The following is a 24,613-nucleotide window of genomic DNA, read 5'->3' on the forward strand; positions in this document are numbered from 1 at the left end:
AGCACAAACATTGTTGAAATGTCTCCGTCTCAGGTGGCAGGAGGGCGAGCGCCCGGGAGCAGGTCATGTGTTTTCCGGTGCGTGTGGGCTGCTCCCTGGCATGTCCCCTTCACAGTCAGGCGGGAACATCTGGCTTAAAACGGTTTCTCTGGAAGACACAATTGTTTTCCCTTTTAAAAGTTGTTTTTTAGGACAGAGCTTCTTCCAAAAGAAAGGGACGAATTTTCCAGGAGACCCCTGGCCCCTCTGTGCATCTTTCTGCCTGTGCCTGTTGGCTGACCTGGCTGTGCCGTCTCTCTCTCCAGTGGTGGAGCCGGGCCGCGATGCCGCAGCTTTGCATAGTCGAGCCTGGCCGAGCTAGTGGACATCATGCGGAGGACCCTGAGGTGCTGGCTGTCCAGTTCCTCCCGCTGTCACTGAACTTGCTCTCCATGGTGTGTCTCTTCCGCTGTGGCTGGCCTCAGACGCTACCTTCTAGGCTGAAGACTTTCCACTGGTATTTTTTTAGAACATTTTTACTGTGCTTAGGACCAAACGCAAGCGAAGTAAATGACAAGATGGCTCTGATCCCTGCTTTCACCAAAACTGCCCAGCAGAGACGAGGGCCCAGGCCCTAGATCTATGGTGAAATCAGGGTCAGAGAGCTTTTTTTTTTTGCCAAGTTTCACCCATGTTCGATATGAAAAGACTCACAATTATGTCTAAGATAAACTGTTTGCAATAACAGGTGACCTAGACCTTAGGAATTAGAACCTTCCCTAAGGCCTTTAGGGAGGCCCCTCTCGGGGACCAGCAGCGCTTGGCTGCAGAGACAGCAGAGGTGAGCTCCGCAGCCTGAGGGCTTCTCCCTGCCCCGCGGAGAAAGCAGACCCCACCAGCAGCGGTGCACAGCGGCCTTCAAAGCACAGAGCCAGTCGAGGTGGCCAGCTTGGCACCCGCCTGAGTCCACAGGGGCTCTGAGACCTCATTGGCTGTGCTGCCCGGGAGACAGGCCAACCAAGGGACAAGAAGAGACTTGCCGAGCACCACCCGGCAAGTTGGCGGCAGAGCCCAGATGGGCCCACAGCCCATCGACCCCAGGCCAGGGCTCCCACCGTACCACGCGTGGCCTTGTCCGACCCAGTCCCGAGAGGAGACCTGACGCCCCTGCAGCCCTGCTGCAGCCTCTGACCACTGCGTGGCTCGGGCTCCTGCCCTGCAGTCACTGGTCACGGGGGGCGGGGTGGGGCTGACCCCAGCTTTCAGGGGACTGTCACTGTGGACGCCAAAATGGCATAACTGAGATAAGGTGACTAAGAGACAATAAAGCCAACTTTTTACAAGCCACCTGGTGGTGTTCTCTTGGTTTTCAGTTCTCCTGTGCTACCGAGGCCAGTGAGGAGGGTGGGGCCTTGGGTGCCTTCAGGGGTGTGCGGGGTTCCCAGGTGCCCCCCTTGATGGAAGTCCCTCCTCAGAAAGGCACGTGCCTGGAAAGCTTCCTTGTCCTGGTGGTGGTGCCGGCTGCACACTCGGGTGGTAGGTGCTGAGCGCGTGGGCCGTTCCAGCCCCCGCCGGAATGGACGGTGGGGCGGTGTCTGTCCTGTGAGCGCAGCGCCCTCCAGCCCTCCAAGTCCAGGCTAGGAGGCACTGCTGCGCTTGGCTGAGACAAGGGACCTCACGCACCAAACCTGTAGGCCTGGGAGGGTCTCCGCCCCGCCCTGGGCCCCCAGCACCTGTGGACGGCAGAGGCGTGCGCAGTGGCTGCTCCCTTGGATGTGCTGTGCAGAAAGGCTCCCGATTGTTTCCACCGAGCGGAATGGCAGGCGTTTCCAGGGTGAAGTGAGAGAAAACCTCCCGCTCGCCCACGTTGTGAAGCCAACGCGCCCATCCGGACGAGGCCTCACCCCGAGCCGTCCACCACCACCCTCTCCTCCGTGGCGCCCGAGGACACGTGGCCGGCCTTCCTCCTGAGCCGGCTCAGCCTCAGCGTTTCCACGTAGAGCCTTAGACCTCATCTTGGAAATCTGATCTCTGAGGTGCTGTGCAGCCAGGGCAGGAGGTCCTCTGGGAGCCCTGGAGGGATAGGGCCTGGGGCCTGGCCTGTGCAAGCCACGCGGCCACAGGAGCCAGGCGAGCAGGCACTGAAACTCGAGGCAGGCAGGCAGGCAGGCGGCCCTGTTTGGACCTCCAGAAACTCAAGTCAGAAAAGCTCCTGCCCGCAGGAAGCATGCACCCCCTCACTGCCCAGCAGGCCGGCTGTGCCCGTGGCCGGGAGCAGAGCCCGTGCGAGCAGCCGCGCGCGTGGCTCAGGTGACATGGGCGGCCCCTCGGCCCTCACTGCCCGCCTGTGGCCTCTGTGCTGGGAGCCGTGGGGCAGCTCTCCTCTCCTGTGGGGCGGGCCGTGCACCAGCCACCGCCCACAGGAGAGCTCATCCTCCCACGGCTTCCGAGAAGAACCAGGCCCCGGGAACTAGACCGCGGCCAACGGTCACACAGCCCCTCCTGCAGGCACCTCTGCCAGGGGCCTCGTCGGCATGAGGACTGAGGGGCCCGGGGAAACACGCCCCACTCCAGTCAGACGGCCCCACTCCAGTCCCACCGCCGGCCCCACCTGCTGACCCCACCCCTGCCTGCTGAAGGCCCTTCCTGGGCCAAGTCCCCACCAGGCTGAGTCTTCAGCAAGCTCACGTGCAGGGGAAACGGGTGAGCTGCCCATCTCTACCCGAGGGGTCAGCCCATGGCCCAGGTTAGAGGCTGGCTTCCTGACACGAGAGCCAGGAGGTGGGCGTGTGACAACGTCCAAGGGTCAGCAGAAGCCTCGGCGCACACTGCAACACGCACCAGTGCCTGGTTCCGGAGAGCCCCAGACGGACTGTCCCTTGGGCAGTACCCCCCCTCACTCCCCTGCCCCAAACCCTCTGGGGCGTGCCATCACCCCGCCCCGAGCCTGTGGCCAGCACACGTCTATGTCACCCGTTCCTTTCACCCGGCACACAGCAGGTCCCAGGGTACACAGGGCGAGAGCTGCGTCCGCCCTCAGAAAGCCACGTCCTAACAGTTGGAGTTCTGTGGTGCTCACCAAGCCTCTGGGACTTGCCGCAGTTTCCCTCTTTCTGTCTGCCTGCCAAACTCTTGTTCATCCTGCAAAGCCCAGCTCAGTAAGGACAGAAACATCTAAAAGCCCGTAAGAAGGGGAGAGAATAAATTACAGCATCTCCTTTCTGTGGAAAAGAACTAGAAGAATATCCTTTACATCCTGAGTTAGAAGAAACTCGAGGATGTGCTGTTGAGGGGAAAAAAAAAGACAATAAGCAAAACAATGTACACTATTTGTGTTTAAAGGCAGAGTCAGGGGAGGGATAAAAAATGGACTGTACGTCATGAAAAGGCCTAGCAAGTTCTCATGAAACTCAACATCTACGTATCCTATGCTCAGCTATTCCACTCCTGAGTATTTACCCCAGAGAAATAAGATGGGATGCCACCCAGAGACTCGTACAAAAAGACGAACAAACAGCACTACCCCACACAGCATCACGCTCCAACATCACAACAACTGCTGACACGAGGGCTGGGATCTCACAATTCAAAGGCGGTTGAAAGAAACCAATCAAAAAAGAGATGTCCACACGCTATGATCCCATTTTTATGATGTTGCAGAGCAGGCAAAGCTGATCTGTGGTGGGAAAAACCAGAACAGTGATGCCTCTGGTTAGCGTGTTGGAGATTGACTGGGCAGAGGCCTAAGGGAGCTTTCTGGGGTGACAGGAACATGCTTGACACGACCTGGGTTTCATTTGTCAAAACTCATGGAACTGTCCACTTAGGGTTAGTGCAGTTCACTGTGTACACATTTAACCTTTTAAAAAACAAACAAATATCCAACTCTAGGTAACTGTACATAATGCCGAAGTATTAAAAGTACATATATGCATGATGTGGCCTGATGTCTGCAACTGACTGTGAAATGCTTAAGACAGGATAAAAATGGACTGAAGGATGGAGGGAAGACGGAGAGCACCCAGGTGACAGGGATACGGGTATTCACAGGTTCCTGCAACTGCTTTTTCCTTTTGAAAATTGAGATATAATTGACATACATTATATTAGTTTCAGGTGTACAACATGATTCAACATCTGTATATACTGCAAAATGATCACCACAGTAAGTCTAGTTAACTAACATCCAACACCACGCACAGTTAGTTACACATTTGTTTCCCCTTGCGGTGAAAACTTTTTAAGACCTCTCTCAGCAACTTTCAAATATGCAATACAGTGTTATTCACTATCATAACCATGCTCTACATTACATCCCCAGGACTTATTTATTTTATAACTGCAAGTTTGTACCTTCACCCATTTGACCCCTTCACCCATTTCACCCAGCCCCTCCCTCCCGCCTCTGGCAACTACCGACCTGTCCCTGTATCTGCGAGCTTGGTTTTTTTGTTTTGCTTTTTAGATTCCACATATAAGTGGGATCACAGGTAGCTGGCTTTCTGTGTCTGATTTGTTTCACTCAGCGTATTGCTAAGTCGTGGATACGTAGTAAAGCCCGGGCCTCTGCCCATTCTCTCCTCTCTGCTCCAGAGCCCTGCAACTTTCCTTATCTTTGAAATTTCTCCTAATAAATGCTGGGAAGCATAGGGTGGCTGACGGCAGGGGGCGAAGGAGATTGTTCACCTACACCGCTTTGCACTTTTTACATTTTGATCCATGTTCATATATATATATATATATATGTATATATATTTATTTATTTTTTTTTAATTAAAAGCCCAGCTCAGTAAGCTTTCCCTGACTGCTCTCTTCCCACGTGTGCGTTCGGTCACACACTCCCTCCCTGCCCGGCCCTGGCCTGGCCAGGCTTGCCCACGCCCCCTTGAGGAGGGGCGGGGCGGGCGGCGCGCGGCGGTGAGGCTGCGGAGACCCCGGAAAGGGGGAGGAGGGCCTGGCGCGACCCCAGCTGCTGCTCGCCCCTGTCACCTCCTCGGGGAAGCCCTCCAGTCCGCCCCCGAAGCACCGGCTCACACTGCTTCCCTGCAGCCTGCCGGCAGCTGTCCGGAGCCTGTACGCCCTCTCGCACGGGGCCGGGGGGGAGCGTGCGGACGACCGGGCCAGACCCGGGGTTTTCAGAGACGCCGGGCCGTGGGCGAGGCTGGCGGCCCGCGGGTGGAGGTCTCACAGCTGTCCCCCTGCCCAACCCTCGTGCGGGGCCGCGCATGCGTGTCCTGGGACCGGCGGTCCCGCGCGCGCGTGCGCGCGCCCCCCGCACCGCAGCATCCCCATTAATCACTAGGCGACGGCTGTGTCGAGCGGGCAGCCGGCGGGCGCCCATCGGCGCATCTTATCGCGTCGGCCCAGCCGCAGTGCGCGCCGCCCATTGATCGCGCCGGCCGGGCCGGGGTCAGCGCGGGCCGGGAGCCTGACAGCGAATCCATCGCCGCAGACGCGCGCTGACGGCGGCCCGGGCAGCGCGGCCCGGCCATTAATCACTGCGCCTGCCGCGAGTGACGGCCAGGGCGACAGGACCAGCCGGCGACAGCCAGCCCGGCGGCCGCCCTCCCCGCGCCCCGGCACCCTGCACCCTGTCCCTGGGGCCTGCTATCCCCAATAAATGGAGGAGGCAAGATGATGACTGGATGGGTGGACCCTGTTCTACCTCTCAGTGGGCCTGTTCCCAGACACCAAAAGGAGGGCTGGGCTGGGACAACGCGGGCAGCCACTCCTCCCCCCTGGTTGCCCAGCCCTGCCTGGGCCTCACTGGGGATGGGGGGCCAGGGGCCCAGGGAGGCCCAGCACATCATTCGTGGACGTGGTGGACGCGGAGGCAAAAGGCCACGCCTCTGCCCGTTCTCTCCCCTCTGCTCCAGAGCCTCTGGGCCCTGAGCTGGGGCTTATCCTGCTGGGCTTAACAGAAGCGTCCAGCCACAGGGGACCTCCAGGCCTTGCCAGGGCCTGCTCTCTGGGATTGGGAAGGGCAGAGCCTAACGGCTTCCGGCTCCTGTTGGATAAAGTGTGACCTTCGCTTCTTTCAAGAGGGACAGGGATCGGGAACTCTTCTCTGAATCATAGTATCTCGAGTGCCTGATGCAGCCACATGTCACCCCACCAAGTCCGCACACAGATCTACGCGATATGACTGCCCCCATCTTACAGAGGAGGAAACCAAAGCTCTAGGACCAGAGGGATCAAGGGCCAAACAATCCAAACCGCGCCCCTGCCTGCCATGCCCCCTGGACCCCTTTGCTCCCCTCTCCCACCTGCCGCCTCTGCCTGGAATCCCTCCAGGGCAGGGGCTGCTCAGGCTGGTCCAGATGCGGGGTTGGGTGCCCAGCATCTGCGGCTTTCCTGGCAGAGGCCCGCTGGGGTCTGAGACATGGAGGCCAACAGGGAGTGCCCCCCACCACTGTGCGGCTCCATTTTATTAGAAAAATAACCAGTAAGTCACCATCATCTGTTTAATCCTAAAAACCAAAATATTCTAAGAACCAATCTAGGGGGTGTAACCTAAGAGGTGTGGTGGTGAAAAGACACCGGGGCTGAGAAAATGAAAGGGAAGCCAAGGTGGCTCCCCAGCGAGGGCCAGGGACCCATCTTTCAAGAGCCCCTCCGGCCCGCTCGCATTCCTGGCCATTAGCACAGGAACAGGGAGCTGGGGTTCATGCAAACACTCCTCCTCAGCCACCCAACTGGCTTGCTGGGAGGCACCCAAGAGAGCCCAGGCCCAGAGCCTGGAAAAACAGCCACTTCCTACAACCAGCTCCCACCCCGCCTCACGTTAATATTACAATTCTTCACGACAGAGCTGAAATAGTGCAAAAAATGGGGCTGCTGTAATTGTTGGTAGCTTGTGTGTCAGCCTGATAAGATATAACAAATATTTTCCTCCCCACCAGGGTCTGTTTCCGCCTTGGTAATGGATGGAGAAACTTCTCATAGTCGGCGAGGGATCGGTCGTAAAAACTTCGCCTGGAAGATTAATGTAATAATCACAGGCTTTGCTGGAAAAAATAGGAGGGATTAAAATAACCCAACCTTCCTACCTGTCCAGAACCATCTCCCTCACTGTGGAGCACAGACGAACGAGGAGGCCATCCCTCTGGGCACCACCAAGGCCAGGAGACCTGAGGAGCAGGACAGGGGGCCATGACCACACATGGCCGTCCTCCCCAGGACTGCTCTGGAGGGCACGGCCCCTGTGCAGCTGGGAAGATCTCCGCCCAAGCTGGGCTGGAGGAGGAGGTCCAGCCAGGGCAGAGCCTGGTTCTGTCCTCTAGGGTATGACTTTCCTCACACCAGCCCTGCCTGCCTCACCTGCCTGGCACAGAGGTCAGGGCTCGAAGGCCCCTCCAACAACTTGGCACACTGAGGAAGGCAGGTTAGCCACAGGGGTTAGGAGCACAGACACCAACCGGCTGATTCATCCTTACTAGCTGGGCAAGTGACTTAACCAGTACCCATCCCGTGGGGCTCCTGAGAGAATGCGGAAGGAAATGCACAGTATCACACAGGCCCTAGTACACAACGGGCTCTCGCTGCATCTTAGGCATCACTCTTCCTTTGTTCCAATGTGGCTTAAGTTGGGAGACCAGAGACACAGGTGCAGCCTTGGAGGAGACGGGTAGCCACGTCAGGCCTGAGCGCACAGCCCTGGCCTCAGGAAGCGTCCCACCACCCCTCCCTGTGCCTGGTTGCCTCACACACACCCCCAAGACCCCCACACTGGGATCTCCCTCAGGGGCGGGGCCACAGAAGATCCATTTTGGCAGCATGAATTTGCTTGGGGCCTTCTCAGGGCCTGGCGGCCCTCCAAGGGCTGGATGGATCCCCAGGCCTCAGCCCTCCTGCCCGGCCTCCTGCACACGCTCAGGTGATTGTCACTACATGGGGAACAGCGGTGCTGGCCGACTTGCATTAAGGTGGTGATTAGATCAAGATGACCATCTTTGTTTGGTCCCCTCTCCCACACACAGTAACAGCACGAAGACCCTGCCCGTGTGGCACTGCTGCTGGGCTGAGCCCTGCCTCAAATGAGCAGCACTGCGCTGGAGACAAGGACCGGGCCTGGCACACAGCACACTGTGGCGTCTGCCAGGCGCTCCACTGCCCCTCCCTCCCAGTCGCAGTGAGGGGGGCCCAGCAGAGGGACACAGGAGCCAACTGACAGGGGTCCCAACGGTCAAAGCTGGAACAATTTAAGCAACAAAATAAAGGCATATTGGGTTATAACCCAAATATATAATAAATTTCCGTGAGTCCATCCTGATAGAAATGACTGAATAAATGAGCAAATGGGGAGAACAGGTGACCTCAGCCCTCCCGGAGGTGGAGCAAGCTCCCCTCCCCTCTGTGAGGGCTGTGCTTAGAGACGCCTTCCCAGAAGGACAGTGAGGAAAGGGAGATGGAGAAACCCAACAGCACATCCTCAGCCGGGTGATCAAGGTCAACACAGCAGCCGTGAGCCTACCGGCGGCCGCACCTTTGACAGGACGTGATGGAAATGTCCCTTTCCCTGTGCTCTTCCTCCCAGTGACCCTCAATCCCAGTTTAATTATGAGAAAAACATCAAACAAGCCCCACTGAGGGATACTGGACAGAGTACCTGACCAGCACTCCTCAAAACCGTCAAGGTCATCAAAGACAAGGAACGTCTGAGCAACTGTCACAGCCAGGAAACCACAAGAGACATGACGACTGAATGTGACGCGGGCCCTGGACGGACCCTGGGACAGAGAGGACAGCGGATCACTGAGAAAGCATGCACAAAGCACAAGGACACGTGCTGCGGGCTCATCGCACACGACAAACGTGCCACGTGGCTGTAAGATGTTGACAGCAAGGGACCCCTGCACCATCTTCACAGCAATTCTGTACATCTCCAGCTGCTCTAAAACACAAAGTTTACTGCTTAAAAAATTAAAAGAAAAGTCAGACAGGTATCATCAAAATAACCTATCAGGGTTTATTAGAAAACACACCAGATAAGGCAGGGTTTCTTCAAAGCAACCACGGGATGAGTCACGATAACTTAAAAAGAAACTCTTCCACACTAACTGACAGCGCTGCCACCCGCCCGAGTGGGGAAAGCCCAGCCCGGGGGCAAGCCGCCTACCCACAGGCCAGAGCGGGAGCGGGCCTACCCGGAGTCTCCGCGCAGAAGACCTCGGCCGTCTCACTTCATGTACTTGTCCTGCTGGTCAGCCAGGATTTTGGCTGAGGACTTGGCGTCATAGAAGAGCTCACTGATCTCCTCGACGTGCTCCTTCTCAATGCCGTCCTTCCCGTTGATCTTGGCCAGCAGGTTGGCCGGGGTCAGCAGCTGCACCGCGTACCTAGAGCGGCCGGGGCCAAGGCAGGTGTGAAGCAGGGCCACGGATGGGAGCCCCTCCCCAAGTCAGCAGGTGCACTGAGGGAGCTGCAGAAGCTTGTGCCAGCTGCTGCAGACAGCAGACAAGGGGAGAGTTGCCCTTTTCAGAGACCTGGAGTCACGGCCTCACCAGGGAGGGGCCAGAAGCCACCGGCATGACGTATAAGCCCTGCTCCCGGAACCTGTCACTGCCTAGAGGTCCTCCCCTCCAGCAGGAGGCCCTCCACCGCTGCTGGGAAGGGACCACAAACCTGGATGTCTACAGCGGCAAGCAGGCAACGCCAGGGTCCAGATCGGAACAGGGACCATGGCGGAGAAATGAACACACAGCCCCATGAAAGCAAAGGCCCCAACCAAAGGCAAAAAGTCCAGGAGTTTCTGAAAGCACCACTCCACCCAAACAAAACAGCCTGCATTCTGCTTCAACCTTAGGAGCGAGGAACTGACTCAAAGGGAAACGGCCAGGCCAAACACTGTGAAGTCATGACTCATAAGCAGTCAGGACACTGAGAAGGGTCACCCTCCAAGCAACTGGCTTCCGGCCGCTGGTGGGCAGTCAGGAGAGCCACCTCTGCCTGTGCTCCTCCCTGCCCAGCAGACGCTGCAGCACAGGGCCAGAGTGGAGGGGCTGCCTGCCCTGAACCCAGTCTCCGGTTCCGTCCATGTCCTCCACGCAGGGGGCCGCCAGGCAGAGCACGCTCTCCACCAGCAGGACCGTCTGCTACAGGACGGGGGGGACTTAACCTGTCGCTCAGCTTTCTCAACACCACTGTCTAGCTGTGCTGCACCTGCCGCAGGATGAGACCCACCACCCCGGAAGAGCAGGCATGGTCCCGCGCCCTGGGAAGGCACTGGCGGGGTCCGGGCACGGCCAGCTCACCTCAGAGTGGTCTTGGTACCGATCTCCCCCAGGTGGTTCAGCGCCTCCTCACTGATGTTGATTCCCTCTGTCTGGGCTCGGATTTTAATGATCTTTTGGAGGAGAAACACTGTGATCAACAGTGACCGACCTCAAGTGTTCCCATCCCACCTCCTAATAGCACAGACGCCCCAAGCGGGGCCGGTGGGGCAGAGCCGACCCCGCGGGTGCTGCTGTCCTCGCACAAGTCGGGGGCACAGCCCCATGCCGACTGGAAGGCAGCTGGTACCCCGAGGTGTGCACCAGGGCGGTGCTGCCCCTGCGCCCACCCTGCCTGCCCTGGCTCCCTCAGCGGCAGCTAACCTCCCCAGCAGGGGCACCGCCACCTCTAAGCACTCAGGCAAGAAGAGACACTTCTTATTTGCTTGACAAATGCGATGCTTAAATAAATTTTAAAAGTTACTTTTAAGCATTTACCAGCTCTCATAACATCACTGGGAGATATCTCATCTGTCAAGAAAGAAGAGGCTGACGCTTGTGCAGTTTGAGATCCTGGTGAAGTTGGAGGGGAAGCAGGCTGGCGTGGGGACACGGTAACACAAGTGGCACCAGGATCCTGCAGGCGCACCAGCACTGAGTGATAAGGGGCAGCGGGATAATGATGCTGTGTGTTGTGGAGCTGAGATAACTCGAGGACTTCGAGCCTCATATAATACAGGAATTTTTCACTTTGGCAGCTTCGTAAACAAGTTATCAAGAAGCCCCTGTTTAAATTAAAGCCATAAACACACCCGGGATACAGACGTGGAAGTGGGAAAGACTGGGCCCCCAGCCAAGCCTCACAAGGGGAGAGGGACCAGAGGTTTAGGAGGTGGACACTTCAAATGGGCGTTCGGCTCTCAGGCAGAGACCCCGAGGGCAGGAGCTGCAGGGGTACGGAGGTTAGCGTCTGGTGACCCTGGTTAAGGGGACCCAGCGTGGCAGCCGCTGTCAATGAGAAAGGCCCGGCTCGGTAGGAACCAGGTCCCGCAGATGTCAGCAGTGAGCGGACGGGGGGCCGAGGTGGACGGGCCGGCACGTACCAGGCAAGGTAGCCCCGCTGCTGCAACCAGCGCCGCCAGGGCTGAGGCCCAGGTGCTGGCAGGAAAGGCTCTCATTTCATCAAGAGAGACTCGGAACTCAGATTTTTGTATGAAATGTCCTGACTGCTGAATGTTGTCAACTTATTTAAACATTTCATAAACACTGCACTGGCCACATCTGTTCAGCCAGGGGGCTGCCAGGTGTGACCTCTGTCAAAAGAATCTTAGTACGTGCGTGAGGCGTCCACTGTCTGGGGTCCAAAGTGAAATGCAGCTGAGCAAAGATGTTACTGGACGGGCACAAGGACGGCAGGGAAAGGAGAGAGCAGAAGGCTCCAGCCACAGGACTCCCCTCCAGCCATGACCGTCACAGCGGGGCAGCTCTGTGCTCCCAAATAGAAAGAGCTTCTCACCCACAGCTGGGATGACCAAGGAGTCCCCTGGGGGCCTTTGGAAACTCTAGGAGACGCAAACATTGGGTTCTGGAACCTGGTCTGGGGAAGAGCACCAGCCCGGAGCATCTGGCCTTCGGCGAGCCACGGTGACACTGGAGGGCTGTCAGGGGTGCTCTGCTCTCATTCTCTCTAGAGCAGGTCAGAGCAATCCCAGGAGCTCCTGTTTCAGACCGCTCGGAAACGGACAGTTCATAAATTAGATCTTTAATCATTTAATAACCTACAGGGATAGTTTATGAGGGTGTCGGCACTGACGGCAGAGTACACAAGTTACATTTACTTTGCTTTTTAAAAAACTCACCCCGGGCTCCAGTAAAAATGCTGATGTTGTCCCCTGAACAGCACGAACAAAGCCGTGCTCATCTGGCAGCTGGTCTATCCTCTGCTAACTCCAGGGAAAGCCCGAGAAGAGACCCCCTGGCCGAGCCTCCAGACTCTGGGGCACAGCGCACGTGCCAGGGAGCTAGGACCGCGTGCTCTGGGTTTGTGAACAGCAGCCGTGATGGCCGCACCCCCCCGAGTGGCCGTCACTGTCTCCCTCGGTCTGCACGACAGCCTTGAGCCGAGGGAGCTCGTCTCCTGGTGAACAGAGGCCGCGAAGCACTGCGGGGTACAGGCTGGGGCTCCGGTCCAACAGTCCGGGTAGGGAAGGGGGCAGTTTCTCCCCTGCTTTGGCTTCTGCTCCTCAGCAGTGAAAGCCCTGGCTTCAACCTAGCGTTCATCCAAGAGCAAGAGACCATCACCTGGTGACAAGGCCCCAGCCACGAACGCCATCTCCTAACTGACACACCCAGCTGCTTCCGTGAACTAGAACCGCATGGGTGTCCTGTCTGTGCTGCTTATGCAGGGAGATCTCTGGCTCCACACACCACCAGCGCTCTTCGTGCTGGTCAACAAGACATGCCAGCAGGGGCCAGGCCAGACGGGCCGCAGGCAGGCAGGGAGCTGCTGGCGCATGTCCAGGAGCGGCCCTCTGAGCTCCCAAAGGAGAGGCTAGCTGACCAGCTACCACAGGGGCTCCACTCCCAGATGAGACACCTCTAGCGGGGAGGAGGCTGACGGCAAAGCGATCAAAAACACAGGCTTCAGGATCAGACAGCCTGGATTCCAGTTATACGTCCTGCCACCGCCTAGCCACTGACGAGCTGTATGAGCTTGGGCAGGTTAACCAGCCTAAGTCTCAGTGTCCTCCTCTTTAAGAATGCCAGTGAAAACAGTTCTCCCTACCTCGAGGTGACGGGGGATCAAATGGCCCAGCACAATGTCTAACAAAGACTGCCTGTGCTCTGGCGAGGAGAGGGTCCGGCAGAGCTCACCGAGATGTCAGTGCAGCCCTGGGCCACTCCACGGCCCCAGCTGCGGCCACATGCTGACCCCACAGTGAGAGACCTATGCCTCAGCAAGACCGTCTGGGGCAAGGGTGGGCAGAGCAGATGGCTGGGCTCTGCAGGGCACAGCCTGGCTTTGCGTCCTGGACTCGCCACTCAGTGACTCAGCCGTCAAAGGGGGGAAACGACTGCCTGGAAGCATCAGAAAGGGGACTGGGGCTTCCAAGGGTGCCGAGGCACTGTGGGGCACACATGGGGTCGACGAGGCCAATCCCATGCATCCCGCCAGCCCCCGCTCCCAAGCCTCAGCCAGACTCAGTTCATGCAGGGCTGAGCATACGCTACGTGGGGCGCTGAGCTAAATGCTCCCCTGTGCACCGTCATGCCTCTTCCTGTGAGCTTAGGTTGGTGTCCTCCATTCCACACGCCCTCTACACTTGTGATGCTGTTTCACTACCATCTCCACAGCCTCGGCAGCAGCCCGGGCAGAGCCTCCGCTAGGACTTGGGTTCTGCGCCTGCCAGAGGTGCCTGTGTGGGTCCTGGCGGGCCAGCGCCCAGGCTAGAGCCTCTCACTACATGATGTTCTGCAGCCTCTTTCCTAGAGCTGGTGGCCTCCCTAATGGCTGTCACCAAGGCGATTTTCTCACTGTCCCTTTCCTAAGTTTAGAGGAAGGGATGGAGTAGAAGAGAGAACAGCCAAGGCCACAGGCAGCTGAGGTTTTGTGCCACTTCAGGCCACGTGCAGTTGGCTCACACACCGTTCAGGTGGGGGGCCTTCCCGCTGGGCATCGGGGACACGGGGAGCGAACGAGGGAAGAGGGGGCGGCGCTCACCTGCTTCATCTCCTGCGGGGTGTACAGCGTGGCCCGGATGATCATCACTCGGTCCAGAAGGTCAAGAGGGATGCCGTGGGGAGAGGCGATGTCCTCCGTGCCCCTGAAAGGCCAGAAGTGCCACATCGCTCAGGCCCCTCTGAGACCAGAAACTGGACACTGGAAACAAGGCTGAGGCCCTCACGATGACAAAGCAGCTAGTTCTCGCCCTGAGAGTCAGAGGCAGGACCGCAGAGGACACAGACTACTAACTCAGGTGGTGTCAGAAACAACGTCATTATTTTAGCAAGTATCAACACCACAGGAAATTTGGGGAGGAGAAAAAAAGCCACCTAAAATCACATTAAAAATATTCATATAGGTATTTGCCAAATTTTCGTAAGTTACACTATGTATGTAGATTTTTTCTTTTTTGCTTTTGTCCATGTTGCTTCAGTCTTAACAGACCATCAAGTATTTTACTTAATTCAAACCGTTGGGCATTTAGGTAGTTTCCAGTTGTTGCTATTATTATTCATGGTGTTTTGATAAATAATTGTATGCATACAGCCATGAACATTTCCTCAGCAACTCTCACAGAGCATGACACTACTGTGAGTATCTCCTTAATCAAACGAGTGAATGAACGAACGAATATCCTAATTTACGCAGCTACATGAGAGATCTGATCCCATTGCACTGTAGCCAGTACTGAGTATTCTAATTCTTAAATAGTTTGCTGTGACTTCCTGGTGGTGCAGTGGTTAAGAATCCGCCTGCCAATGCAGGGGACACAGGTTCAATCCCTGGTCTGGGAAGATCCCACATGCCGCGGAGCAACTGGGCCTGTGCGCCACAACTACTGAGCCTGCGCTCTAGAGCCCTCAAGCCACAACTACCGAGCCCGCATGCTGCAACTACTGAAGCCGCGCACCTTGAGCCCATGCTCTGCAACAAGAGAAGCCACTGCAATGAGAAGCCTAAGCACCGCAAGGAAGAGTAGCCCCCGCTCACCGCAACTAGAGAAAGCCTGCGCGCAGCAACAAAGACCTAACGCAGCAAAAAAAAAAAAAAAAAAAAAAGTTTGTGGGCTTCCCTGGTGGCACAGTGGTTAAGAATCTGCCTGACAATGCAGGGGACACAGGCTCAGGGAAGATCCCACATGCCATACAGCAACTAAGCCCGTGCGCCACAACTACTGAGCTTGCACTCTAGAGCCTGAGAGACACAATTACCGAGCCTGCGTGCCACAACTACTGAAGCCCACGTGCCTAGAGCCCATGCTCCGCAATAAGAGAAGCCACTGCAATGAGAAGCCCACGCACTGCAATGAAGAGTAAACCCCGCTCTCCACAAAAAGAGAAAAGCCCGCACGCAGCAACGAACACCCAATGCAGCCAAAATAAAAACAAATAAATAAAAAAAAATTATTAAAAAAAAAAGTTTGCTGCTTAAAGGTGTAGAAAAACGAAGAGTATAACACATCGTCTGAATTTGCATTTCCTTGATTACTAATGAATCATTTGAATGCTTTCCCTGTTACTTCATTTCGTTCTGGGAACTGTCCCGTCACGTCCTTTGCCTGTCGTTCTCTTGAATCCTTAGCCAGACCAGAGGAGAGCGGCCCGGGAGAAGAACCCCGCCAACCCACCGGGCCGCAGGGTGGCAGCTCCTGATGCGATGAGGGCTGGGCCAGCCTGGCGGCACCGGGCCTACAAGCTCCGTGAGCTGAGCCGGGCCTGCCTCCGCCTTCAGGAGCCCATCAGCACCGAGGCTGGCCTCCCCAGCAAGACCAGCCTGCAGTCTACGGTCAAAGAACGAGGGCAGGTCATTTGCAGCTAACCTTCAGTAAGTTTCAAAAATAAGTAAACATTCTAGAAATAATAACTCCAGTAAAAGAAAATCTATGTGTTGAAACTCTATCCGGTCAGTTGAACTGTAAGCGTATATTTATTGCTGCAAGAATAAAATGTCCTGACACATGCTACAACAGGATGAACCTTGAAAATGTTACGCTAAGTGAAAGAAGTCAGTCACAGAGGGGCAAATACTGTATGATTCCACCCATAGGAAATACACAGAAAAGGCAAATTCACAGAAGCAGAGTACATCTGAGATTACCAGGGGCTGGGGGAAGGGATATGGAACTCACTGGTTAATGGGGACAGAGTTTCTGTTTGAGGTGAAGGAAAAGTTCTGGAGATGGATGGTGGTGATGGCTGTACAACATTGTGAAGGTAATTAGTGTCACTGAACCATACACATAAAAATAATTAAAATGGCAAACTCTATGTTATATACATTTCACCACAATGAAAAAATTCAAAAAAAGAATAAAATGCTTCATCAATAATTGTTAAATCTAATATTTAAAAATAAGTAAGACCTTTCCAAACAAAAAGAAAAATAGTAGCAAATATAAAATATTAAGATACCATTAGAGAAAACAAATCTTTTCCATCAACAAATATTTCTAAAACTAATAACGAAGAATTATTAAGATGGGGGCTTCCCTGGTGGTGCAGTGGTTGAGACTCCGCCTGCCGATGCAGGGGACACGGGTTTGTGCCCCATTCCGGGTGGATCCCACATGCCGCGGAGCGGCTGGGCCCGTGAGCCATGGCCGCTGAGCCTGTGCGTCCGGAGCCTGTGCTCCTCAACGGGAGAGGCCACAACAGTGAGAGGCCCACGTACCGCAAAAAAAAAAAGAATTATTAAAGATGAAATTCTATCATGATTCAAATTTTAGTATATTTGGTATATCTGTAATCTTCATATTAAACAAAATAACCTTGAAAAACTACATTTAATTTTTAGTTATTTACTTCTATTTAAGCCGTATGTCTCTCCTTGTTTTAGGTCCTATTTAGGAATTCTCTTGGGAAATGTTTAAAAGACCTCAACTTGCTGTCTTAAAATATCCCCAACTCTCTAACACTCACGATAAATTAACTTCAATTCAGACATAATAAATATAAGAAGTCTAAAGAAGAAAAGATTAGAGGAAAAAACACGAACAGAATTTATAAGAAAATGTTAAATTTTTTTCTTATAGTTTTGAGTCCATAAAAGTAAAAATTTAAACAAAAAAACTCTGCTTAAAGACTGCTAAGCATTTTTCAGGAATTAAAGACCAAAGACTGGAAATTTGTCCAAGCTATGAACCTTAGGTACACAGTTCCTTTCAGACAACATATTAGTGAAAAATAGTTTCTGGAACTCACATCCCTCTGGACGGGGATGGGGTCAAGTTTCCCAGGCCCCACTGGGCAAGCTGAGATCAGAGCCACCTTTCTATGCACTTTTTTTTCCCCTAGATGGGACGAGACTAAGAGAAGGACTCTGATCCTAAGAGATCTTGGTCCTGCCCTAAGCTGCCTGGCTCTGCGGGGCCTGAGAGGGAAGGGCGTCTATCAGCAGAGCTCCCTCGGTAGGGGGCGCCATACGCCCAGGCTGAGCCCTTCCGCCAGCTGTCAGACTGAAGCCAGGCAGGCCTGACCAAAGCAAAGCCCAGGAAGCTGACAGGGCCTGTGCGGCAGGGACACCACGCTCACCAGGCCACGTGTCCAGTTTCCAGATGTTGCCCAGGTAGCCAGGCTCCAGCTGGCTGAACCTGGTACAAGCTGTCGGCCCTTTAAGATTGCAGAAGACACCTGTGATGATGACAGGCGGTGGTCTTGTCAAGACATCATCACAGGGATTCAAAGAGGGGATGCAAGATGCTGCCGCCACAGGCACTTGCATCGTGCACACAAATCCTCTTTCTGAGCGAGAGTGATCACCTGAGCAGGGGGCCTGCCCCACAGCCCGCAGCATGGCTTCTGTATAAGCTCAGCAGAGACAAAGCTCCTCCGAGGCAGGTCTAGGTGAACCAGCAGTCCAGGCTCCCCACTAGCTTTGGCTCCAGCTCTGTGCTGAGACCCTCAAGGGCCTTGGGGTCTCTTTCCAGATTCCTGCACCCCCCTGCTACCAGAAGCATGTGGTCTCCGGGGCTCTGCTGCCCTCACTACTGTGCTGCAGGCTTAAAGAGGGCTCTGTACCACCCCCTCATGCCCTAGCACTGCTGAGACCAGGCCCCAAGACTCAAGGGAGTGCAGAAAACCAGTGAGCCAACTACTGGGCACACTGGTGCTTAGGCTCGAGAGCTGAAAAAAGGGCGAGTCCTCTGGGATCCCTTCTTGAAGGTGGACCTAAGGGGGTTGGGTGGGGGGAGGTGCCAGTGTGGCTCCAAGAATGTCTGGGCCAGAAAGAAACGACTGGTTTCACTGTCAGAGGCCTGGGTTCTCATCCTATCTTTATGACCAGGGGCACACCACGTTGTCATTCTGTTTCCTCTCTGAAAAGTGAAGGCAAGACACACACCTCCTGGAGCTTGGAGGAGGTCGGAAGTTAACACAGGCCATGTCGCCAAGGGCTGGCCCATCTGACCTTACCTTTGCCCACTCCAACCGGATGACCAAGACACACCCCAGTGGAACCCGAGTAACCACGACGAGGCCCTCATATGCAGAAACAGGATGGCTGCTGCGCTGGTGACTGTGACAGAGTGAAGTCAAGCCACTCTGCTTCCCTCGAAATGAACACGACCACCCCTCACCCTCATCCTGACTCACGACACTACGGGATGAAAGTGATCCTGGAGGAACAAATGAGCCCGGGCAGAAGGTGGAAAAGCCTCATGGTACCTGATGACACAGTTGCCTCGGTTGGACGCAAAGATGACGATGGGGGCAATGGAAGACTCCAGCGCCCGGTGCAGGTAGGTGAAGCACTCGATGTCCAGCATGTGGACCTCATCAACGAACAGCACCCCCGGAACCAGCTCTGCCACGCCCTGGTCGATGTACTTGTTCACCACCTTGTTAATCTCCCCTCGGAGTTTATCTAGGAGTCGGCAAGGATGGACAAGCAGGGTCAATGCCAGGTGCGGAGGCTGTCGCCTTTCTCTTCTCTTCCACCCGAACTCAATCCAAGCCTAAGTTCAGGGCCGGGTTTGACTGCTAGCTCTGTGACCCCACAAGCAGGCTACAGCCCCACTCCAGGCTTCAGTTTCATCTGAAAATAGGGTTAACTTTACCTAAAAGTCACAAATCGCTGCCTCCCCTGAAGTTGTGTTTTGTTAAGTTTGTAAATGGCTTTTACCACATTCTGCATGTCTGTCACACTCCCCACCAGGCCTTATTACTCACACCCCCAACCCAGGAAGAAGAGAGCTTTCAGATGCAAATTTCCCTGTGCTGCACTCGGTGAATGACCCTTTCTCTTGGCCCTGTGTGACAAAGCTTCGTTAATTAACTTTCAATCAAGTACTTGGAGGAAGGAATAGGGTGCGTGCAGAATCCTCTCCGGAGGGAAACCTGTGAGGAATGACAGGTTCTGAGGAAAGGCACCATCTCAGAGCTCTAAGAGGGACAGAGCCTCTCAAAAGCTGAATAACCGTCCAAGGTCACAGTTCTCATTGTCCAAACCAGCGCCTGTACTAACAGCAGGAGGGAGCAGCCCACAAACCAGCACCTTCTACCACAGCCATGAAGCGGGATGGTCAAAGCTGTGTTAAGATAAGGACGCTGCTCTAGGCAACTCTAATAGAAAGGGCTCAGATCATGCCACTGGCTGAAACTTTAAAGAAAACAGAGCTTTAATGTTTAACATTTTCAGGTGACAAAGCTATAGGTGGTAATTAGAAAAAAGAGGGGCGAACCAGTTAGCAAGGGGATCAGGTAAACTACAGGCCCACGAGGGGCAGCCACACTCCCGCCTCGCCTGGGGACTCCATGCGCTGCAGAAGCAACGTGACCCGTGACAGCCTCCATCGGTGGGATGAGCGCGAGGACACCGAGGACAGCCACACACTGTCGGGGGAGAAGTGCGCCTCCCGACGCACTCGCCAGGCTGGGGACCGGGTCCGTCAGACCCCAGGCCCCCAACTCTGCTTCTTCTCTCACCTGTGATCTCCGTCTTCTTTGGCTTCATGAGCTGGCCCATCATGGACAGGATGTCTTGTCCCCCCTGCAGAGGAGAAGACTCAGGAATCAGTCCTGCTTCCTAAGGCAGCTGCAAATGCCTCATCGCCACCCCCCAACCCCAGTGCCCCTCGTCAATTGCCCCACGTCAGCTCATCAACTCGACAGGGGTCCTGAGATGTGGAGACCCTGGGCACCTGCACTGGAAGCTTGAGGAACTTCTCAACAAAGAGGAGTTTTTAAGAGGTTCCCCCGAGCGGCCAAAATTAAACAAAATGCCTTTGTGGGAAGAACAAGCTCCGTGGGGCCGCCCCCCCCACCCTGGCCGTGTCTCTTCCCAGTCCCGGACGGCTTCACCCCACAGGACTGCCAACTCTTCCCTGGGCATCCAGCTCTTCTGGACTCAATTCGAGCCCACCTGTCAGGAACCACAGTCTGTTTCCTGGGAAGCCCCTCTATGGGGCGTCTGACCCCAACACTGTCCTGCTGCTCCAGCCCCCTGGGGACAGACGCATGGACTCGTGTCCCCCCCCCCCCCCACTAGGCCCGGCTACCAGACTTGCTCGGAGCCCAGGGCCTGTCCCTGCAGCTGGCTGACCCCGCGCAGGCTCACCAGCTGCTGCACCCACCTGCCAGCCCCTCAGTGCAGGTAGCAAGCAGTCAACATTTCGTGATTGCCTGCTGTTTCCAGGCCCTGGGACACAGGCGCTCCCTGAATGTTCAACAGTGAAAGGGAGCTAATGTTTCCCAAATACTTGCCGGGCCAGGTAGGAAGTATCATGCCCTTTCCACAGAGGAATAAACTCAAAATCAGAGAGCCCTAAATCACAAAAACCTGAAGACCCGAAGTGACTATCGGCCGAGCCCACAGTGTTGGAGCCACAATCCCGGACTCCACTTTGGTGAGACTCGTCAGGCGAGTGGCTCCCAGCAGGCTGGTTTCACAAACTGGGGGGAGATTCTTCAGCAAGCTCTCTGCCAAGGCTCCAAGGGACAACACCCAAGGATCAAATTTCAGGTTAGAAAGCCTATTCCCTTGTTAGTGAAGAGGTGGCCTCTTTTAGGACGAAGAGGAAACCAAACCTAAAGACCACCAGCAGGGAAGAGTCGGCTTCTCTGAATTGCACATTTCCCAGAGATGGCATAAAATCATCCTGTGCTTTCCCCACATTTTATTAGTCAGGACACAAGCATCCATCTTCTGCTCGCATAAGGAGCAGGGACAGTTCCAGCTCAAAGCTATAAAACTGGGGATTCTGCTAAGCAGGGGGAAGACACAGCTTTCTCAGGCTCCCTGAAATCCTGCAAAGGGCTCAAAGAACACTCCTGCCCTCTGCCATTCACACCCAGAGCAGCCCAGGCCCGAGCCACGTGCTGGAGAGGAGCCAGGGAGAAGCTGGCCAGCTCGGGGGCCAGAGGCTGGGCTGGGAGAAGGAACAATACGCAGGAAACCATCTGTGACTAGAGCGTTTGAAATGCAACAAAGGAGCCCCTCGTAGCTCTTGTCCATGTTAATTGCTGAACATTACAGACAGAAAAGGACTGCCTGCCCTAAGAAGCAGCAGCAAGACTGACAGTTCATCCCGGAGCCTCCAGCACACAAAAGGCTCCCGCGCCAGCAGGGCCGCCAGCAGGGCCGCCAGCAGGGCCGCCAGCAGGGCCAGCTTCCCGGCGGTAGCTGGGGGCAGTACCTGGGGCCGTGCGTTGGCCACGTCCAAGTCATGCAGAGTCACATCCTGGATGATTTCCTTCTTCTTGTGCACGTCCCCCTTGGGCAAGGGGACGTACTCTTCAGCTTCAAGGTCGAATTCGGTGGCGTAGGTATCACACCTGCCCTGCCTCTGCAGAGAGAGCGAAACCTGAGTGCCTGGCGAGCTCCACTGCCAAGTCCCCAAGCGGCACAGGGTGAGATAAAAGTCTCAGGTCCCACTGCAGCCTGACAGCCGCCTTGACAAACTGCAAACATGGCCTCTGCTTCCCTGCTGCCAAGAGAAGGAGCTATCTGCCCATCGCTGGGTTCCAAAACCCGGCTGAAAACACCCGATACTCTCTCCCAGAATCTTCCCCCTCTCTCTTAACTGTATGCAATTCCCGATAAAGGGCAAATCCAGTAGATTAACTGGAGACGGAGGGGCTGTTCAGACTCTTTTGTAGGTGGCTGATTTATTGTATGATATGAAGTATTATGCTCATCCATTAAACAGTGAGGAACTCTGTACAGGACACTGGAAATCAGATATAAAAAGAATGCCAACTAATGCAGCATTCCTTTCCACATGCATATATCTTGGGAAGAAAATACCAAAGAGATAAAAGGAAGATTAAATACCCTGCACATTTCAATTTCAAAATGACTACAGTTGTTTCGCTTCCTCACCATTCTCCCCCTCTAAACAGGTTTTGGTATTTTTCTAACAGACTGTCTGTTTTAATCATGAGAAGGTTAAAGAATGCAGATAAAGGGAAAGCAAACTTGACTAAATATAAAGGGGCAACTGCTGCCCTTCCAGCAGCATCGCAGCAGACACAGTGCCCCTTCCCACGCACCCCGGACCCCCTGAAGAAAGCAAGCCACTTCCCGGCCACCTGGGTCTCCTCGTGGCATTACCTTCACGGCCCCACTGTTGGCTTCAATGTAAATCACATCTCCAGCTTCTACTCGCTCTTTCTGCAAACTTTCAAAAATGCTGGGGTCCAGCTTAAAAAAACAAACAAACAGTGAACCAGAGAACTATAATCCACGTTGTATTTATTTCTGATATACTGTAAAGTAGTTTCCTCTATGAGAGCTGAGGTAGCTAATGACCGAATGGAGGGAGAGAGAGGGGGGGGGGAGGGAGAGAGGGGGAGGGGGGGAGAGAGAGAGAGAGGGAGGGAGGGAGGGAGGGAGGGAGGGAGGGAGGGTGTGGTGTGTGTGTGTGTGTGTGTGTGTGTGTGTGTGTGTGTGTGTGTGAGAGAGAGAGAGAGAGAGAGAGAGAGAGAGAGAGAGAGAGAGAGAGAGAGAGAGAGAGAGAGAGAGAGAGAGAGAGAGAGACAGGCTTTGGGGTTTGAGTGTCCCAAAGAGAAGGCAGGAGAGGGGCACAAAGGGAGACCTAAGCTCCTCCTTCCTTTTACTCCAGAGGCCGCAAACTGGCAAATATGGCTCTGACCACTTCCAGGTGGGGCCCATACTGTCCATGGGACCAGAGACCCTAACACCCCCTTTTGAGATTGCTTTCCCTGCTTCAATCCTTTGCCCTCCCCACACCAGGCAGGGGTGGCAGTTTCTGCACCGGAAGCACGGACAGAACCTGCTTACTCTCCATGGCTGCCCTTCTGTGGGCCTATGGTTTTAGACAAGGCTCTCTGAGCTTCAGTTTCCTCATCTATACAACAGCACCCAGCTGTGATCACATCATAGATGTGTAAAATTCAAAGAAAACATAAAAGCAGGATCTTTCCCAAGCCAGTCGATTCAAATTCCAGTGTTTGCTCCCTTGGGCCCACCTGTTTACATCTCCAGAAAAGGCAAGTAGCACATTCTGGGAACTGTTGCCTTCTCCAGATCATCCAGACTCAGGCCCCCTCAGGTGATCAATGTTCTGGGACAGCATCTTTTGTACAGAGTCAGTATTTAGAAATGTTTCTCTCAGTTAGATTTCAAGGGGAGCTATTACTCTCAACTCTCAAACAAAATTAAAGAGTAAAACCTTACCAGGACTCAGTAGAAAAAGCAAGACATAAAAGAACACATACTGTATGATTGTATTTATATGAAATGTTCAGAAAAGGCAAATATATAGACAGAAAGTAGATTAGGCATGAGGTTTCTTTTTGCGGTAATGAAAATGTTCTAAAATTGGATTGTGATGATAGCTGTACAACTCTGTAAACCGATTAAAATTCCTTGAGCTGTACACTTAAAATGGGTGAATTTTACTAAAAATGAGACCTCATTGAAGTTGTTACAAAGAGTAACCAGAGGGAACGCAGGGCTCTCTCTCCCTGGTGGGATGGGCCCGACGGCTCCTGGACCACTGCCATGAGCATGAAGACCGGGGGGGGGGGGGGCGGGCGGGGGTGGCAGGCCCCTACCGCAGGGCTGGGATGAGGGAGGCTCTCCATAAATGGCGGTACTTCCTCCTTCACACGTAAATATTCACCGAGTATTTGAACTCCGTCTATCCAAACAGCTTGTACATATGCTCAAAGTGCCTGGAAGTACTCATTTTGGAAGCAAAACATTCACCCTTTTGTTATTTTCTTAAAGAAACTGTGCAAAACAGCTTTATGGGTAGCTAAAATTTAAACTGCATATCTTATTTTATATATCCTATATTGGATAGTACACTTCTTTTTTTTTGCCTCCAACATTTTTGTATCAGTTAATTTCCCAAATGAAGTGACTGAAGATGTAATTACTGAAAGGTGGTAGACACTACTAAGAAATCTAATTACTACAGAATGGGAGAGATGAAGGGGGAGGGGTTTAAGAGAGGTATTTGCAGAGGCCAGCTCCTGAGATGGGAAACGCTGTTAGGATAAAGAAAAATGGTCCTTTGAAGAAGTGACATGTTTATGATCTCCATAAAGCAGTGACCAAGAAACCACCTTACAGAATCAAAGAACAATAAAATCGCAGAGGAGAGCAAAGATGGGGAAATTATATGGTCAATCTACCAGTTTAGATAGGGAGGCCCAGAGAGCTCAACTGACTTCTAAAGGTCACACAGCAAGTTGGAGGGCAGGCAGCATAGTGGTTAGGACTCAGAGAGTCCGCC

At 54.3% G+C, this 24,613-nt stretch overlaps 1 protein-coding gene across 3 annotated transcripts in view; it reads right to left on the minus strand.

Annotated features, from left to right (window-relative positions):
* Positions 1-8,924: 8,924 nt before the first annotated feature.
* RUVBL1 (RuvB like AAA ATPase 1) overlaps positions 8,925-24,613 on the minus strand; it is a 35,441-nt gene continuing 19,752 nt past the window's right edge. For 2 of the 3 annotated variants that reach the window (XM_060161000.1, XM_060161001.1), the window contains exons 5-11: positions 22,462-22,551; positions 21,545-21,694; positions 19,836-19,899; positions 18,576-18,774; positions 13,912-14,014; positions 10,233-10,324; positions 8,925-9,317 (exon numbers count right to left, since the gene is read on the minus strand). In XM_060161000.1, the coding sequence (XP_060016983.1) occupies positions 9,158-9,317; positions 10,233-10,324; positions 13,912-14,014; positions 18,576-18,774; positions 19,836-19,899; positions 21,545-21,694; positions 22,462-22,551 (858 nt within the window). In that variant the 3' untranslated portion in view covers positions 8,925-9,157. Of the gene's footprint in view, positions 9,318-10,232; positions 10,342-13,911; positions 14,015-18,575; positions 18,775-19,835; positions 19,900-21,544; positions 21,695-22,461; positions 22,552-24,613 lie in introns of all 3 variants that reach the window. The other variant, XM_060161002.1, reaches the window with a different exon arrangement.

Source organism: Lagenorhynchus albirostris, chromosome 10, assembly GCF_949774975.1.
Source record: "Lagenorhynchus albirostris chromosome 10, mLagAlb1.1, whole genome shotgun sequence".
Classification (NCBI taxonomy): domain Eukaryota; kingdom Metazoa; phylum Chordata; class Mammalia; order Artiodactyla; family Delphinidae; genus Lagenorhynchus; species Lagenorhynchus albirostris.